Source organism: Epinephelus moara, chromosome 4 (genome assembly GCF_006386435.1).
Source record: "Epinephelus moara isolate mb chromosome 4, YSFRI_EMoa_1.0, whole genome shotgun sequence".
NCBI classification, from domain to species: Eukaryota; Metazoa; Chordata; class Actinopteri; order Perciformes; family Serranidae; genus Epinephelus; species Epinephelus moara.
This window is the reverse complement of record NC_065509.1, coordinates 30204088-30221068: the sequence shown is the minus strand read 5'-3', so window position 1 is coordinate 30221068 and position 16981 is coordinate 30204088. Positions and strand designations below refer to the sequence as shown.

General features: G+C 41.1%; 1 protein-coding gene across 7 annotated transcripts in view; it reads left to right on the top strand.

Annotated features, from left to right (window-relative positions):
* diaph2 (diaphanous-related formin 2) overlaps nucleotides 1-16981 on the top strand; it is a 497420-nt gene that overhangs the window by 137180 nt on the left and 343259 nt on the right. For all 7 annotated transcript variants that reach the window (XM_050042679.1, XM_050042678.1, XM_050042674.1 and 4 more), the window contains 6 exons: nucleotides 1028-1102; nucleotides 1200-1269; nucleotides 2018-2154; nucleotides 7947-8055; nucleotides 11523-11633; nucleotides 14137-14249. In XM_050042679.1, the coding sequence (XP_049898636.1) occupies nucleotides 1028-1102; nucleotides 1200-1269; nucleotides 2018-2154; nucleotides 7947-8055; nucleotides 11523-11633; nucleotides 14137-14249 (615 nt within the window). The remainder of the gene's footprint in view (nucleotides 1-1027; nucleotides 1103-1199; nucleotides 1270-2017; nucleotides 2155-7946; nucleotides 8056-11522; nucleotides 11634-14136; nucleotides 14250-16981) is intronic.

The following is a 16981-nucleotide window of genomic DNA, read 5'->3' as shown; positions in this document are numbered from 1 at the left end:
AACTACAGCAGCCAATTTATTCGAGTGAGTGCTAAACCTTTGTTTGTTTGTTTGTTTATTAAGATCACCATTAGCTTTTGCATTGCAGCAGCTATTCTTCCTGGGGTCTAAATAAATGAATGAATGAGTGATTTCCTTTGAGGTTAATACAATATTGTGTGTGTTTGCTTCCTTTTGTAAATGAACATGGCACACAATACACCAGCAGGACAATAACAACTGACTGAATATTAGGACTGGGTATTGTTTAAATAAGTTATATTACCAGTACCCTTAAAGAGTTACCAATACATTTAGAGTATTTCATTTGATATGTTTTTTATGCCTCCGAGCCATCCATCCGTATGTCTGTCTGTGTCTATCTGTCCTCATTGTTGTGAAAGCTATATCTCAAGAACGCCTTAAGGACATTTCTTCAAATTTGGCACAAATGTCGACTTGGACTCAACGATGAAAAGATCAGATCTTGGTGGTCAAAGGTCAAGGTCAAAGTGACTTCATTAAACATATTTCAAGAATTCATACGCTAATTATGTCAAAATTTCACATAAACGTTTAAGTTGTGACATTTTGTATCCAAAAGATCAAATGTCCACTTCAGAGTGACATCAGAATGTTCTCGAAAACCATCCATTATTCAACTCAATAACTCAGGAACAGAAGGGGAAACATTTGGTCGGATACTGAGTTGGTGACACTAATGTTGAGTGACCGCCTTGAAGGTGTCTTTAAAGATATTTTGTGCTGTCCAGTTGAAGATGTATTTGAAGCATACACGTTCAAGACTGTGTGGCTTCTTTGCAGCAATTTCCATATTTGAAGCATTGTCAACCCTGACACCATACAACCTTTTTCTAGACCTGGATACAAAAAGGTTCCAATGTTGTTTGATTTGAGACATTTCTATACTGTTTTTAGGTATTGGGTTAGTTTGGTCGATACCTTTTAAGGTATCACGTACCAACACTCAGCGTTACTGAATGCTGGCTAACTAATTTTTGTGTGTGTGTCTGTGTCTTCTTTCTAGTTGGGTTAACAACTTCGGCCATGAGGGTCTCGGCCTTCTTCTGGATGCTTTGGAGAAGCTGCTGGACAAAAAACAGTAAGTGATCTTTGATGGCATCTCATCTCTGTGATTGTTTTAGCATACTGGGTTCTGTTCATATAATTACAATATCCTTTTCATTAATTTTTCTCAGGCAAGAGATTATTGATAAACGGAACCAGCATAAACTCATCCAGTGCTTGAAGGCTTTCATGAACAACAAGGTTTGTATGAGCCTACAAAGACAAATCAGTCCACACAATGTATTAATCAGATAATGAACTCCACATTAGTATACCTCCATGATGAAATGATATAACTTGGATGCAGTCCGAAACAACCTGAAATTTGATTTACATTTGAATTTACTGGTATAAATGTAAATATCTAGAACAAGTACAGAGGCCACTCCGCATGCACTTACATTACACACGTTAGGAATGTGTAATAGTAGCTCAGTTGGCCAGCAGGACTCAAAACCTGATTTGAATCTGGACTCTGACAGGCCGGGGATAGCGGTACAGCAAAGTGAAGCTAATTTTACCATTTCAAGCCCACAGTCTCAGATCTTTTAATTATCCTTTTTGGGGAAGGTCTGGCTCATTTCTCAAAAGTGGCACACATTTCAAGGATAGATGAACTATTGATATTACTTCTCTTAGAGTTAATCCCCACATGTGGTCATCTCTGCCCATTGCTTCAGTTGTGGTGAGACTAAAAGTTACAGGAGACTATAAGTATTTGTCCCTATAGTCCTGTCCTGAATTGAATTAATTCATCATTCTCTCCATTTTCTCCCATGGCCTCGTTGTCCCTCCTTAAAAAGAAAATTAAGGCTAACTATAACTTACGTACATTAGAGCTTCTTTGTATAATTCATTTTTTACTTGAAGTGAAAATGCAAATGCTCTCATTAATTTATACCCAATGGACCTTTTCTGTATCCTACCTCCTACCTTTCATGTCTCACAGTATGGACTGCAAAGGATCTTGGGAGATGAGCGGAGCCTGTTGCTGTTGGCACGGGCAATTGACCCCAAACAGACCAACATGATGACCGAGATTGTCAAAATTCTCTCAGCTTTCTGTATTATTGGAGAGGAAAACATGTAAGTTGAAGTCACATTACCCACTCATTTGTCACATTTGTTCTCACACATCGTGCTCTTGCAGACTTTTTGGTGTCTTGCATATCATTAAGGAGTCATCTCCAGATAGCTTACCAAATGCCCACCCACTCAACATGTAAATTATTTCCAAAGAATGTTAGTGAGATAAAAAAAATTGTCACAGTTGAGATCACGAAACAGAGAGCTTCAGTTGTATTTGCATAGGTTTCAAAGTATTTGCCTTTTGTTTATTTTATTTAAGTAGGGACAATGGATATTAATTTACATGAGCACCGGGGTCCATCATGTAAATGTGCCAGATTTAGCCATACGGGCTAATTTTCATCGTTGTTCATTCGTCCTTGGCAAGTTGAAGGCAAATAAAAACATTATAAGCAAACATTCAGAAGCACGTAAGCACAGACTAACTGTAAAAAAAAGACACAACTGTTTGGCATATGAAAATGTTAAAGACAAGCATACAAAAGCATATAAGGAGATATGATTAGTGAAACAACAACATAATCACTACTGCCCCAATAAAGAAGGTGCAAATAGAAATCCACTTGCTGTGCTCATTTTCCATTGGATCTATTTTCATCTGGAGACAAAGGCAAGAGGTTTTAGTGGTGGACATTTCAAAACCTTTGCAGATAATACGATAGATTGATAGTCTCTGTTTCTACATAATATAACTATATGCACAGCTATTTTTCCACTCACTCAACAGGTAACTTCTGTATGTTTTAAACCTGGACCCTATTTTCCCATGTTTTTGAGTCTTTTAGGATGCTTTCAGACCTAGAGTTGTCTTGCTTTGGGCTGAATCAGGGACTAATTTTGTTACAAACTTGCATATTTGCCTAGAGTTGGTTCGTGTTCTCACGGCAGCATTTAAAAGTGGACCAGATAAAATGCCTTGGGCGAGAAAGCTGCTCTTGATTGGTCAGAATTTCCATGTGGGAAAAATCCAGGAAGTAAACAAGACGTTGAAGAAGAGTACACTTGCAAGATAAATGTGACACTTTCTAATGTCACAATGGAGGGACAGCTACGCAGGTTGATTTTAGCGCTGCTCATCGTGGACTATATTGCTGTCATTGTTCATTTTAGTCAAACCATACAGTTTGAAAACGAGGCGTGGCTCCAACTAGAAAACAATGTTTTGATGCATTGGATGTGCTGAATGTGCATATTAAGGCAGTACAGGAGGAGGTGCACATTAATAATCCTCCAGGACTGTAACATGCTCACGTTTAACCCAAACAATGTGTCATGTGACTGCAGTTGGTTCAGATCGAGGTCGGTAACACATCCTCACCACAAACGAAGCGCATCGAGACCACCTCTTCAAGAAGATCTCAGTCCGGTTGTTTTGAACCAAACAGGGCAGGTGTGAAAGCATCCTCAATTACAAACGTGAACAACAATTTCTGAAATTGATCCAGTATTGAGTGAGATAAAATAGACTGCTGTGTAATCACTTGGGGCATTTGTGCACTGTCAAATTATGTCCACTAAGCATGCTTGGTTTTGCCACTGATATGTTCAGATTATTATTTTAAGTGTAAAGTTTAAGTCTACAACACTATCGAAAGGACCCATACAGAGATATATCTTTATGTTAAAGAGTAAGATTCTTTAGTATAAATGTTATCGCCAAATCCACTAGACCCATTTAGAGAAACTGTTATATTATCATTGTGAAACACACTCTGTTCAAAGTCGACAGACACAAAATCACAAAAACAGTCTCAGTTCGTTCTCCACTGTTCCAACAATCCCCAACTTTGGTTTGGTTGAAATACTGTATTGTTTCTGGTTATACAAAGCGGATCTGTCTCTGGTCCATCTTTGTAGGGATCATTTCCATAATGTTGTTAGACACTTCAAATAATAATCTGAGCCTGTCAGTGGCAAAAACAAGCACTTTAAATGGATGTAAATTGACGTGCAGAAATGCCTAAACTGATTACCCTGCCGCCTGTTTGGCAGCTGCTGGCTGCAGCATTCTGGCTCAGTACTGGACCAATTTCAAAAACTGCTGTTCCCATTAGTCACTTAGAAACAATAACATGGGAAATTAAGGTCCAGGTTGTAAAATACTGAGGTTACCCTTCAAGGGTATGTTGTTTTGTAATTTGGATGAAGTGACCCTTAAAGTTCTTCTGTCTAACCTCAATTTAAAGTTGTTAGTAAGTTTTCAGGATTCAGAGTTGAGTGAGGGACACATTTCCGTCTTTCTCAGTAAATCACAGCTGATACGGAGACAGCACAGCACCAATCCAAAATCCTCACTGATGACCAAAAAAAAAAAAAGAAAAAGCGATGAAAGAGATACGGTCCATCCCTGCCATGTTTACACGCTCTGTAATGCTGTGAGAGGAAAGGAGACGGCTGCATCTTGTAAACACTGAAATATCGCTATTGCTTCAATGTTCTCCCACTGGGCAGACGGAGATTGCACCGCATGCATACATGTTTACCCACTGTGAGCATATACTACATTTACAGATGACCTCAGACAGTGTAGACATTAGTCGGGTCACATGGTCAAAATGATGCAGTTTAGTCTGTTTAATGTGTTGAACTACTCAGTGTAGTTTGCCACGGACACACAACCTAGCTGACAGCTTATAAATTGGATTTAGGGGAGTGTTTTTTATTGTTTCCCACAGGGCCAGACTAGAATAACAATGGCACTTCAAAGTCAGTCTGTATGCAGTGGTGGAAATAAACAAACCCACAAATTCTGTTGGAGAAGCTGAGTTCAGCACTGTGTCTCACATCTCTGACCATCCAAATAGGCCTTTATGCTTGTGGTACTGTGGCTGTGCATGGTTTCCAAAATCTGTTTTTAAGTTACATACTATAAAGAAGAGTGAATTTTTAAGTTTAACATTAATTTAATCCAACTCTGTTCAGATGATTTGATTAAAAAGTAATCTTTTTTTATTGATTGAATTTTGTAAAATCACAGTTATACTCAGTAACTGCTCCTAAAAATGTAAATCCAGGGTTTATTATACATAAACCCTTAAGTATTTTTCTATGAAAACAAAAGGTAGCCTTTTCACACATAATATTTAATTAAATATTGTCTATTACAGTCATCTTAACACTCAGACACTGACTTCCTGCTTGCATACTAATACACACAACTATATTTAAGCGGATACTGGGTTTACAGATAGTACAGATCTTTCTCTCCCTCTCTCTGCATTTTAAAAGTATTCAAGAATAGGTTGAACTAAACATGGAAATCTTTGCCATGATCACAGCCCTGCATTAAAATGTACGTATCCTGTAGAAGTGACAGCCAAAGGAGCTGAGGCGTCACTTTCTTGCTCAGAAACTTCTTTGCCAACCGATGTTGTGACGCTGGCTCATGTTCAACACCCACTTCAGCTGACAGCATCAAAAGGAAACACGACAAGTTAAGCAGATCTATCTCGCCTGTTTTGAAGCGTCGTCTGAACTGGCTTTAGATTTACTCAGTATGCAGCTCCCCATGCTTGTCTGCGACTCTGTAACCCCTATCACAGAGGCATGGCCGTTCCATTTATCTATGTGTCAAGCTTACTTCACACATACAGTCCTTTTGGTCAGACACATGATCTCCCTCTCTCACAAAGTAAATGCTCGTGTTTTGTCATTCTGAAAGTGTTATTTTTAGGGGGGGGATGATATAAGGTAATAAAGATGGCAACAGCAGGCATATGTTAGTTACTTAATATTCAACTATTGGGTTATTCGTTAATGGCGTAGGAATCCAACTATCAATTTGGGGAATTGGATATTAATTAATTTATTTTTTGTTATTTATTTGGCCAAAATGATAAGAAAGAAATTATAAATAAGTATATACACTGATATATCACTCCCCAGCATCAACAATGACTGCGACATTTTTATTTTATTTCATCCTAATATGTCACAGAGACTAAGGAATAATGTTCATATAACATACTGATCTCACCAACAACAATAGTACGGCCAGAATATTCGCATTTAAAATAAATTTTTACGGTCCGCAAATCATGTTTATGTTTTGAATTTGTGTTTTGGCCTGTTGCGCCACCCACCGCCGTCTACCAGTCACACAGTCAGTAGAGTCTCAGCATCAGTTACAGTTACAACTGAGCTACAGCAGCACGGCAAGCAGCATTAGCAGTGTCCCAGTACATAGCATTAGCAGTCTCCTCAGCTGTATCCGGCAGCAGTGTTAGAAGATCAAGGACGCGGCGACGCAGCCCTGCCATGGCAGCCGCCCGTGGGCAAACAAATCAGTCTCCAGTGTGCCGCTGTCCAGCAACCTTGAATCTGTAGGGGAGGGGGGGCGGACACGACTCACGGCAGTATTTTGAATTTGAGTGCAGTAACCATTTTGGCCACATTCTTACATACAGCGCCTTTAAAATCTTATTTTATTGTAGAGCTACGGGCAGCCACATCTTACCCCATTCTCCCTCTGTTTATCAGGACTGCTCTGCTCCGCACTAGGGACAGTTAGCAAGGGTCTGCCTGCACATATACATTGACACGCTCGGGCAAACTTTCTGCATTGAATTTCCGCGGACAGTTACGGTAACATGCACACTGTTCTATTCACAGTACAAATTAGGGTCCGCATCAGCCCCAAGTAGTAAAAACGACAGCTTGGAGGTGAGCTTACCGTTCTTACACTGCCGATGTCTGATATTGGTGAAAGTAGAGGACGCCGCTGAGTCTGGAATGAATGTCTGTCCAACTTAAAAACCAACTTCACCATGGTGAGGTAGCTGCAGCTGGCGTGACTGCAGTGTTTTGGACTGGACTTGAATTTGTGACAAAATATCATAGCATGTACAGTCGGCATGCTCGCTATGCATAGAGTCTGCATAGTCACCAGAAATGGGCTGCACCTACAAGTTGCAGAAGTGTACATGATGACGTCACGCAGACCAAAGTGGACACTTGCAGACATGCAGACACAGAAACTATAAATCGGCCCTTACTGTTACTGATTTTTAATATTTATTAGTAAACATATTTATTTGAACAGTGAGGTTAACTTGTAAATCAGGCTAAGAGCTCTTAGTACCCAGGGGGATAAGAAGGTTGACAACAGGGCTTTAAGCTCTTCAGTCTCTCAACTGATGAGGGGAAAATATGGCCTTGCAGTGACAGAGAGACCACCTGTTGCCAATTACTATGGATGCATTTTGTAAATCACTGTTTACAAAAGTGCTCATAAGACATCAATTTACTTCCATTGCAGTCTGAGTGTGTGTTTTTTTTGTGCAGCTCAGAATTCTCTTTCATTCACAATTTAGATGCTGAAATTGTCCAATGCTCTATTTAGGAGAGCTGCCTTGAGCCCTTTGCAAGTACTCCAATTTGCTTACTTTCTCAATAGGTGTATTTGCACATTAGTCTGGCAGTCCCTGCAATAATACGCACCCTTTCTCACCCAGACAAATAAACTCTACCACAATTGCTTTGACAAGTGAACACATTTTCAGTAAAACCCTGCTTTTTGTCTCGCATCACCTTAGTAACAAGCATGATGAGGTCAAAATTGGATACTGCAGCACTAATGGACCGCATTGCATTCAAAGAGATGGAAAGCAGTAGCATTTGTCAGGGTGACCAAAGACTGGCCAAGCAAATGTCCACACCAACCCACAAGGGAAGATAAGATACATGGTGTTTGAGCTGAAAATTGTGAGTAAATGTCCTGTCAGTGAGGTGATAAAAGTGTTTGTTGACTTTTGTGTTGTGCCTGCTCCCTGTTCCCTGTTTTCTTCCAGCCTGGATAAGATTCTAGCTGCCATGACAATTGCTGCAGAGAGGAACAATAAAGAGAGATTTGCTCCAATTGTGGAAGGACTGGAGAACCACGAAGCCCAGCAGCTCCAGGTTAGGAATCACACATAAAAATACATCACTGTCTCATATTCATCATGCATTCATCGCTGCCTTTCTATTAGATTATATGGGTCTGAACCATGAAAATGACCTTTTATGCTTCAGTGGGCAATACAGTAACCACTGTTACTCCTCAGCAGTGTTTTGGATACTGCGTTAGTCTGTGGCACAGTATAATATTCAGGATGCTATGTATAACAAGTGGCAAAATCCAGGGCTGAAAAGTGAAGCCAACGCAGCAGTGCCAAAAAAGTGTAGTACCTCCAATGGCCACTTGAGGCTGGCTCCAAGAGCGGGTCAATCCCCATAGACCCCCCCATGTTAAAATTCCCAACTTAACAGTAGAAATTAACATGTTTACAGCCTGGTACAAAAACAAAAAGCTAAAAAATAGCTAATTTCCTGTTCATGACAACTGCACAGAGGTGAATTTTTATGTAACTCATTGTTTTAACGTTATTAACCTTAATGTTATGCATGATTTAGGGCATGGCTGCTTAGATTGACAGGTAGCTGTAGTCCTTTGACAAGTTGCTACCACGGTGCCAGCATAAGTTAAGTGACGTAACCATGGTAACCCCAGATTCACAGAGTGTAGGTGTAGCAGTAGCCATCACTATTTCAGTGCGTTTACACTTAATGAAAGTTAATTGTAATGTTTTGGTCACCGAAAAAAATCTTGTTCAGCATTTGGTTGTGCTAAAAGACCATCCAAGGAGTCGCATTTTTAGTTTTTCTGCTAAGTACATTTTGTTTTAATGGTTTTAAGCCTGTTTTTCACCAGCAAAAATTAGCATTAGCATTATCACAGCTGTAAATGCACCAAGCAAGAAGCTAGCGTTAGGGTTAGCCCCCCCCTTCACATCTGAATTTGGTCAAAAGATGCTCCAAAAATCCAAGATGGCAACAGCCAAAACGCCAAACTCAAGGCTTTAAAATGGGAGTTCATAAACGAATGGGTGACGTCACTGCAGCTACGTCTATCACTGTGTACAGTTTATGAGTCATGCACACTGATTTGTTCTACCCAAACCTAAGAGGAAGGGAGCACCTCATTAATGAAAGCAGGAGTTGGCCGTGTACAGTGGGCAGAAACCTGGCACAGGCCAGTGTCAGACAAATTCTGTTTGGATGCCAATAAAGACTGAAAGTGACAGTTGTGTCACTTCGGGGCCCACTGTACCTCAGCCTCAGCTGTCCTCATACATGTGTTTTTCTCTGCTTCTCCTACTGTCTTTGGGTCCACTTGTCAACCCCACTGCACCTCTTGCACATGATGGGATGTGATCACTGGGCTATTAAAATGCACCCGGAGCTCCATCGCCACCGCTTTAATCAAAAACACCTGCTTCATTGAGCACCCCCACTGAACTACCCCATTCTTTTTGCAAACACCAGAAAAATATATTAAAAACAGCAGAGATTTTGAGTTCTTGAGGAGCCTTTTGTCTTCCCTCTCTCTTTCTCACACTTTCTCCTCCTCGCTATCATGCTCATTTTTTCTCACATCTTACAAATACTTCCCCTTGCTTGTTTTTTTCCACGCTGCTGTCAAGTTGGGTCTCAGAGGACTCTGTGTGAAAGGGCAACTGAAGCACCATACTGCTCTTCGTTTTCTTCAGCAGCAGGAAAAAACTATACAACAGCAGTAAAAACACTGCTTAAAACATGTTTTTGTGAAACCAAAAGCAGGGAATTACTTAAGGAATTACTTTTTTAACTGCAGGGATTGTGAAGTCATGAAGGAAGAGTCATGAAGGAAACTGATGAGGCGGGTGGTGGAAGTGAAAGTAGATATTCTTTTATTAGGAGGCTGTTGTTTTTCCTTTAAATTTTGCCGTTAATGAAATGAAGCTCTGCTAATTGTGAAGTAAATTAAAATGCTTTGCTGATGCAGGGGGTTCAAGGAAATTAATAGACTTTTTATCCAAAACCTGTGATGGGCTGTAGAAGTAGACTTCGCTAATGTGATTAAAATGTGTTTTGCCGTAGTTGAGGCGATGCTTGTCTGCTGAGCGCGAGAGAAACTCCGCACTTCAACTTTAAAACCGTCCCAGCAGTGCCACTTTTAATTACGATGTTTGGAACCCCCCCACATGGCACCACCGCAGCTCTCTAAACCCAACATAGATAACGCCCCCCCCCCAAACACAACCACTTCCCACTCCACAGTACATGGCGGAGGTATGTTTGAGGTGCTTGATGTAAATCTCTATGCAGGAGAAGAGAAGGAATTTTTCATGAGCTCCACGGCTTTCTTCACTCACATAAATTCTGTGAAGATTTGGTGGAGCTTCTTTTATGTATCTGGCCTCTGGTGGATACAGTAAAATGTCAGGTTTCAATGCACAGATCTTGCTTAGAGGCTCTCAAGCTTTTGTGGAACACAGAGAAGTATGCCATGTTTCTGGCGCAACACAGTCACTGGTGCTGCCTCTTTTACTGCAACAAGCTTGTGCTTTCCCAAAGGAATATGCAGTATCGTAACAGTATATCCGTATTGCATAATAACATGCGTTTTTCCTCCATCACCTGACGAAGAAATGGGTTTGTTTTACTGCTGCCTCAACTTTACGGCAACAGAAAAAGAAACCAGTACTGATAATTTAAGAAAACGTCTTTGCGCCTTTCATCAAACGGAAACTTTGATAACGCTGATATATTTAATTGTAGCGCTTTATTGGACGCAAGTGTCAAAAGGATGTATTTTATAGCATGTATGCAGAAGACATTGCATGCAAGGATCTTCAGTTGTATGTTTCGGTGTTAGAATAAAAACGTTAACCCAGAAATAAAATAAAACTGATGCAGTAAACCGCACAGAAACAACACTGCTGTGGCTCTTATTAATAACACAAGGCAAACAGTACAGGGTCAAGGTTTCAGAAGACAACGTTTCACATTGTCCATGGGAATCCTTCAGGCTGCTATCGATTGTCTGTCCAAGGAAAACTGTCTTATCCATGGCTTGCTCCCCTGAAACACCTTACTGCTCATTATAATTCATCAGCGATTTCCTCTTAGCCCCCTTCTCTGCCCAACACACACACATACTAACATACACACACACACACACACACACACACACACACACACACACACGCACACGCATTGAGGCTTTTTCCTTTCCAATAAATCCATTAATAATGCACATCTAGTCAATAGACACAGCAGACCTGGACTTTCCACCATCTCTCTTCTTGTCTCTCTCTCTCTCTCTCTCTCTCTCTACCTTTCTCTACTCATCGTTGCAATCTCTTTTCTGTAGTTTTAGTTTTGGGAAGAGAATATTAAGAGCAAATTATCACTCATAAACACATGTTTATATTACAAAGACCAAACATTACATTTATAATTAAACTATATAATAATCTTGTATTGATTTATTTTGCAAGAATTACCTCTTTTGTGTCTCTTTCTCATGCGTTTCTTTGTCATTTAATCCATCTGCTCCACAGGTTGCCTGCATGCAGTTGATCAACGCCCTGGTCACCTCCCCCGATGACCTCGACTTCCGGATACATTTACGCAATGAGTTCTTGAGATGTGGCCTGAAGAAGATCCTACCTGTGAGTTATCAAACTGTCTCGCACAACATAGTTGGATTATTCACATGCATGAAAAGTTCTGCTCCTGACTTTGTAAAAGAGGTTGTAGCCAAAACATTCACTCTTACTGTGTCAATCAATAAATTCAATCAATCAGTTTAGGTCAGCTTTGTCAAACTTGTCAGAAACACAGCGCGGTTTGGCCTTGGTAATTCTGAACCACGAACCTTGTCTTATTTTTACCAGTACAAGTTCTAGGCTCCTTGAAAACATTATGACTCGTCCTAGCAGATTTGTAGCCTTACAGCATAACTCATTACAGCTTTAAAGTATGCCTGTGAGGTGTCCAACTAGAATTTCTTAGACTATAGTTACAGCTACAGTTCACACTTAAATCAAAAACACACATTTTTCCTCTATTCTGTCTTGGACGATGTGCTTATCTCCTGATTTGGTGCTATCACGATATTGGGGAACCAATTTGAAGTATTGCAAAAAACAAGTATTCTGGTATATAGACCATGGGTTAAAGTTTAATCATAGACCTCTAGTGACTGTATATCTTCAGCAGCACTGAATTCAAGTTGCTATTTGAGTAGCTGAAGGTCCGTCCTTGGACCATCAGCCATTTTCTGCTTTTTTTGCTTCCGCTAAGTCAATCCTGGGCAATATATCGACTATATTTTGATATTGTAATATGAGGTTATCATTCCACGGCACAGTGGTGCAGTGGTTAGCATTGTCGCCTCACAGCAAGGGGGTTCCTAGTTCAAACCCAGGGTGGGGGAGCCCTTCTGTGCGGTGTTTGCATGTTCTCCCTGTGTCAGCGTGGGTTTCCTCCAGGTACTCCGGCTTCCTCCCACAGTCCAAAGACATGCAGGCTAATTGGTGACTCTAAATTGTCCGTAGGTGTGAATGTGAGTGTGAATGGTTGTTTGTCTCTATGTGTCAGCCCTGTGATAGTCTGGTGACCTGTCCAGGGTGTACCCCGCCTCTCGCCCAAGGTCAGCTGGGATAGGCTCCTACCCCCCTGCGACCCTTAACAGGATAAGCAGTTACGGAAAATCAATGAATGTAATATGAGACTAGATATCATTCCAAGGGCTGGGGGATATTTAGAAAATAGAGTATCCCAATATTTTTGACCGAATACCTTGATGTTGATATTGCAACAATATTGTAGGGTTGACTATCTGTGCTTTTGCAAAATATTTACACAATGAGATTTTTTATTAATAATCATCAGTAATGTGAATATAGTGACTAGGTGGGTAAGGGCAAATAACAGATCAGCTAGAACTGTCTGGTAAGTTCAGAAAATGTCATCACTTTACTGTAAAGCAGCTATTACAACCAGGAAAAGAAACTCTTAGGATATTCAAAATCTAAGATTAAGCCTTGTCTCATATAATGGTATTGCTATAATATTGCCCAGCCCTAAACCAAATAATCAGGTGCCACAGGACACAAATGACATTAATGAGAAAAGGTTATACTATTGTTAATTTAATAAATAATAGTAGTAGTGGTGTTACAAGCAGTAGTAGCTTGTGTCAAGTGTGATGCAGTGCCAGCAGCTCATCACACAGGTCGTTCTGGCATCATTATCAGCAGGCCTACACATCCACTGAAGGCAAACGAGCTCCAACTCATCACTCAGGCTCTCATTTGTAGCGAGTGGGGTGAGCGTGTCACAGAGCCAGTTGTTAATAAGTCATCCCAGCTGCTCCTGTTGATTATTACTGTCATTACTTTAATTATCTTCAATTCTGCCCCCTGATATGAAAGAGTCTCAGTGTACAGCCATTTATGAATGCCACGTTCACCGCTTTTAATGCCGACATTCAAACTGACACTCGTTCATCTAATTATGAGTTATGCTCGGGAGCTGGCGAAGCTGTTGGCAAAGAAAAAGTGAACTCCACAAAAAAAAAAAAAAAAAAGAGCACAATTTGTTTTGTTCTTATAGTCCTTGACACATGTATTTGGCCCTCCTCTTCTCCTTCCCCCCTTTTTTGTGGCATTGTGCACCTCCCTCCGAACCTGTGTTGCTCAAGACAGATGGTGCACCCAAAAAAACAGTGCAGGGTGATTGATACCTGCAGAAATTGGGTTACATTTGGCCCTGTCTCAGTCTGTAAACTCCACTGCCGGTGATTCATAGAGAAGTGGTAAAGAGCACTGCCGTAGCCCCTCGTGGCTGGAACAGGTGTGCAGGAATAGGTACTGTCTGGAATACCTAGTGAGAGTGTTCAGGGCGTCTCAGTTCACAGTTCCTCTAAAGCTGGAACAGGGAAACTAATATTCTAGTATTACTATTTTTACAATAGGCCTGATTAACAGTGACACATAAAAGTTTTAGCAAGATTCAAAAATATCAATACTGGAGTGATAAATGGTTAAAAGCCATATCTAAGTTATTCTTCGCAGGTGTTAGGACTCTTTATCACAATCTACATTGCAAGATGACCTTTTGTACAACTTCATTTTCTTAGCTATCTGCTGTGTGTCTAACTCATTGCAGGAGCTAAAAGAGACAGAGGAGCTCGACATCCAGCTCAAGGTGTTCAATGAGAACAAGGAGGAGGACTCCATCGAACTCTCCCATCGCCTGGATGACATCCGCGCTGAGATGGAATATCCTTTCTTCCTCCCTCTGTGTGAATATACAGATGAGCAGGCCTGCAGAGCTAGCAGTGAGAGATGAGTGTATACTGTGGGTTTGGTCAAGCTTTAGTAAAGCCTTTCATGGCTTGCTTCATTAGAGAAGGATTTGAGGAGCCAGAGCACGATATCCAGCTCCATCTCTGACCAGGTATACTAGGTAAATAACCCAGTCATCTGAACCACCTTCCACCTTCTTCCACCTCTTCACTCTTCTTTCTATTTACTCTTCCCTTCCTCTCCTCTTCACTTTTTGTCCTTGTCTGAGTACTTGGCTAAGTAGGGTTGTTGTGAGACTCAGGAGAAAGGTATCAAGCAGACATGTGTTTTCCTGTTTTTACCATTTACTATTCACAGTAGACAATTAAACACTTTTATGTGGAGGCATATTATATCATAAGGTTTCTCCTGCTCAGTAGAAATGTGAATTTTCTCCCCCAGCACTCTGCCATCGTCCATTTAAAGGGTAACTTTGACATTTTTCAACATGGACCCTATTTTCTTATGTTTTTGTGTGTAGGGTTTTACCTGACTCAGAATTGTCAGTCGAGTCAGATTTGCATTGATACAGATAAGATCGGATCAGATTCGTTATGCTTTTTTCCCATGTAGAGTTTGAAAGTTTAAACGGGGTTTGACAGCAATGGTCATGTAATATCGCACCCTCAAAGCTAATATGTGCTAACTGCGCTAACAGTGGGTCCGAAACATACAACAGCATATTTCCTGATCAAACAAAAGCCAGAGACATATTGTATTAAATTGCCATGAGCTGTAAATTCATCACTTCTAAGCAGAGGGCAGAAGAAAAGTCTATCTCCGAGCCTGACTCGAGCCTCTTTTCCTCCAGGCAGCTTCTGCAGTCTCACTCAGACTCACCCTGGCACCAGGTCTGCAGCTGCCTGTACTAGAGAGCAGCCTGAATGTGAAGAGTGCTCACTCTGCAGCTACAGCTGGGGACCAAAACTTCCCCAGGAGTACACTGCACACTGACTGAAGTACGGCTCGAGTTGAAGAATCAGACGACTGAGGGGTCTCTGACTTATAATCTCAATCTTTGACTTGAAGTGGGCAGCCCTGTAATAGACTAATGGAATAAAGATTTTTGAAATCGGTCCAGTGATGAGCGAGACTGCTGCAGATGGCAGTGATGAAACAGGCTGCAAAGTAACAACTCGGGGCATGAGTCATGGACTGAGCTCCCTGACGTGTGAGTGTGTGTTTGAGAAGTTACAGTGAAAGGAGCAGAGATGGTGGACTATTGTATGCAGTATTTCAGTAATGTATTAATAACTTAATTGGGATGCTGCTTTGTGACTTTCTGACCCATCTCCAGGAACCCATGATATTTTGCCAGTGGTTTTAAAAAAGAAATAGAAAAAATGGCAGTCAGCCCAGTGGTTTCGCTACTGGCTGCAGGGTCTCGCTCAATACTGGGCCATTTTCAAAAACTGTTTTTCCCATTAGTCACTCAGGCACAAAAACACGGGAAAATGAGGTCCAGGTTGAAAAATCTCAAACTTACCCTTTAACTCCAAACGAATAGGAGTTGATAAGGTGAGCAATAATTTAGTCCAGAGTTGGAAACTTCTTCAAGCATCCCAGAGAAGACCCCTTTAATAATTCACAAATCTTCTCTGAGGCTATGTATGAATGGCTGACATTGTGAGCAGACAAACTCAGACGCTGACATTGTTATGCAGATGTTCGTTCCCACAACCTTTTTCTTCCACCAAATCCCAGAGTTCTAGTACCGGCACAAAGTGCTGCCGTGAGTGACAGTTTCTGTTGACACATGTAGGTGAGGGGAGGAGGTCGTATGCGTGTGTGTGTGTGTGCGCATCGAGAGAAGATGGAGAGAAAAAAAGTGCACCTGGATTAATGATGTGCTTGAGCAGGTTCACAAATGAGAAGGCCCAATGTTTGTTTCCAAGGACAATGTGGTATTGATCTGCGGGTTCTGAGCATGAGTCGAATGCCTAGGCTACCCTTTGTCCCTTTGCCTGCATAGCACACACACACGCACACACGCACACACATATATGCATGATACCACGCTGATAGTATTTCTACTACCTGAGCATTGCATATGTGTCGTGTTTCTCGCTGCAGCTTCATGAATATTAACCTGGAGAGGCTCCTCTGTGTCCGGCCCAGGTCCAGTTGCCGAGGAGGTGACTCCAGGCCATTAATAAATATTAATGAGCTGTGGAATGGTGATTGATTGACCCCACCACTGACTGGCCTACGTCACACTTGACTGCCACTCATGTTTATTCATTATTTGGAGAGGGAGTGTAAAGAGAGAGACAGAGAGCGCAAAAGAGAGCGTAGAGGGGGTGTCATCGAATGGATTGGCATTCTACATTAGGTTTATGTCTGCAGCTTAGTGATAGATGAAGCTAGTTGGACACTTTCCCAGTCTGAGCTCCTTCTCATGTCCTCTCAAATGCTGCTGTGGTGAGGCTATAATTGAATCTCACAGGATTGGTAATTCTCCCAGGCTTCATACTCAGCTAATACAAGGGAGGGAAATGATACTGCAGAGCAGCCTGTATTCCCATCCCTCTCTCTCTAAAAATTTGATATGGGATAGGAGTTTAATTACAGACATTGTTGAAATTAATAGGAAAAGTGTCAAACAGTATTTAAAAGAATTGATCTTCTCCAATTGCAGCGGCTGCAGATTGTTTTGTGTGGATGAT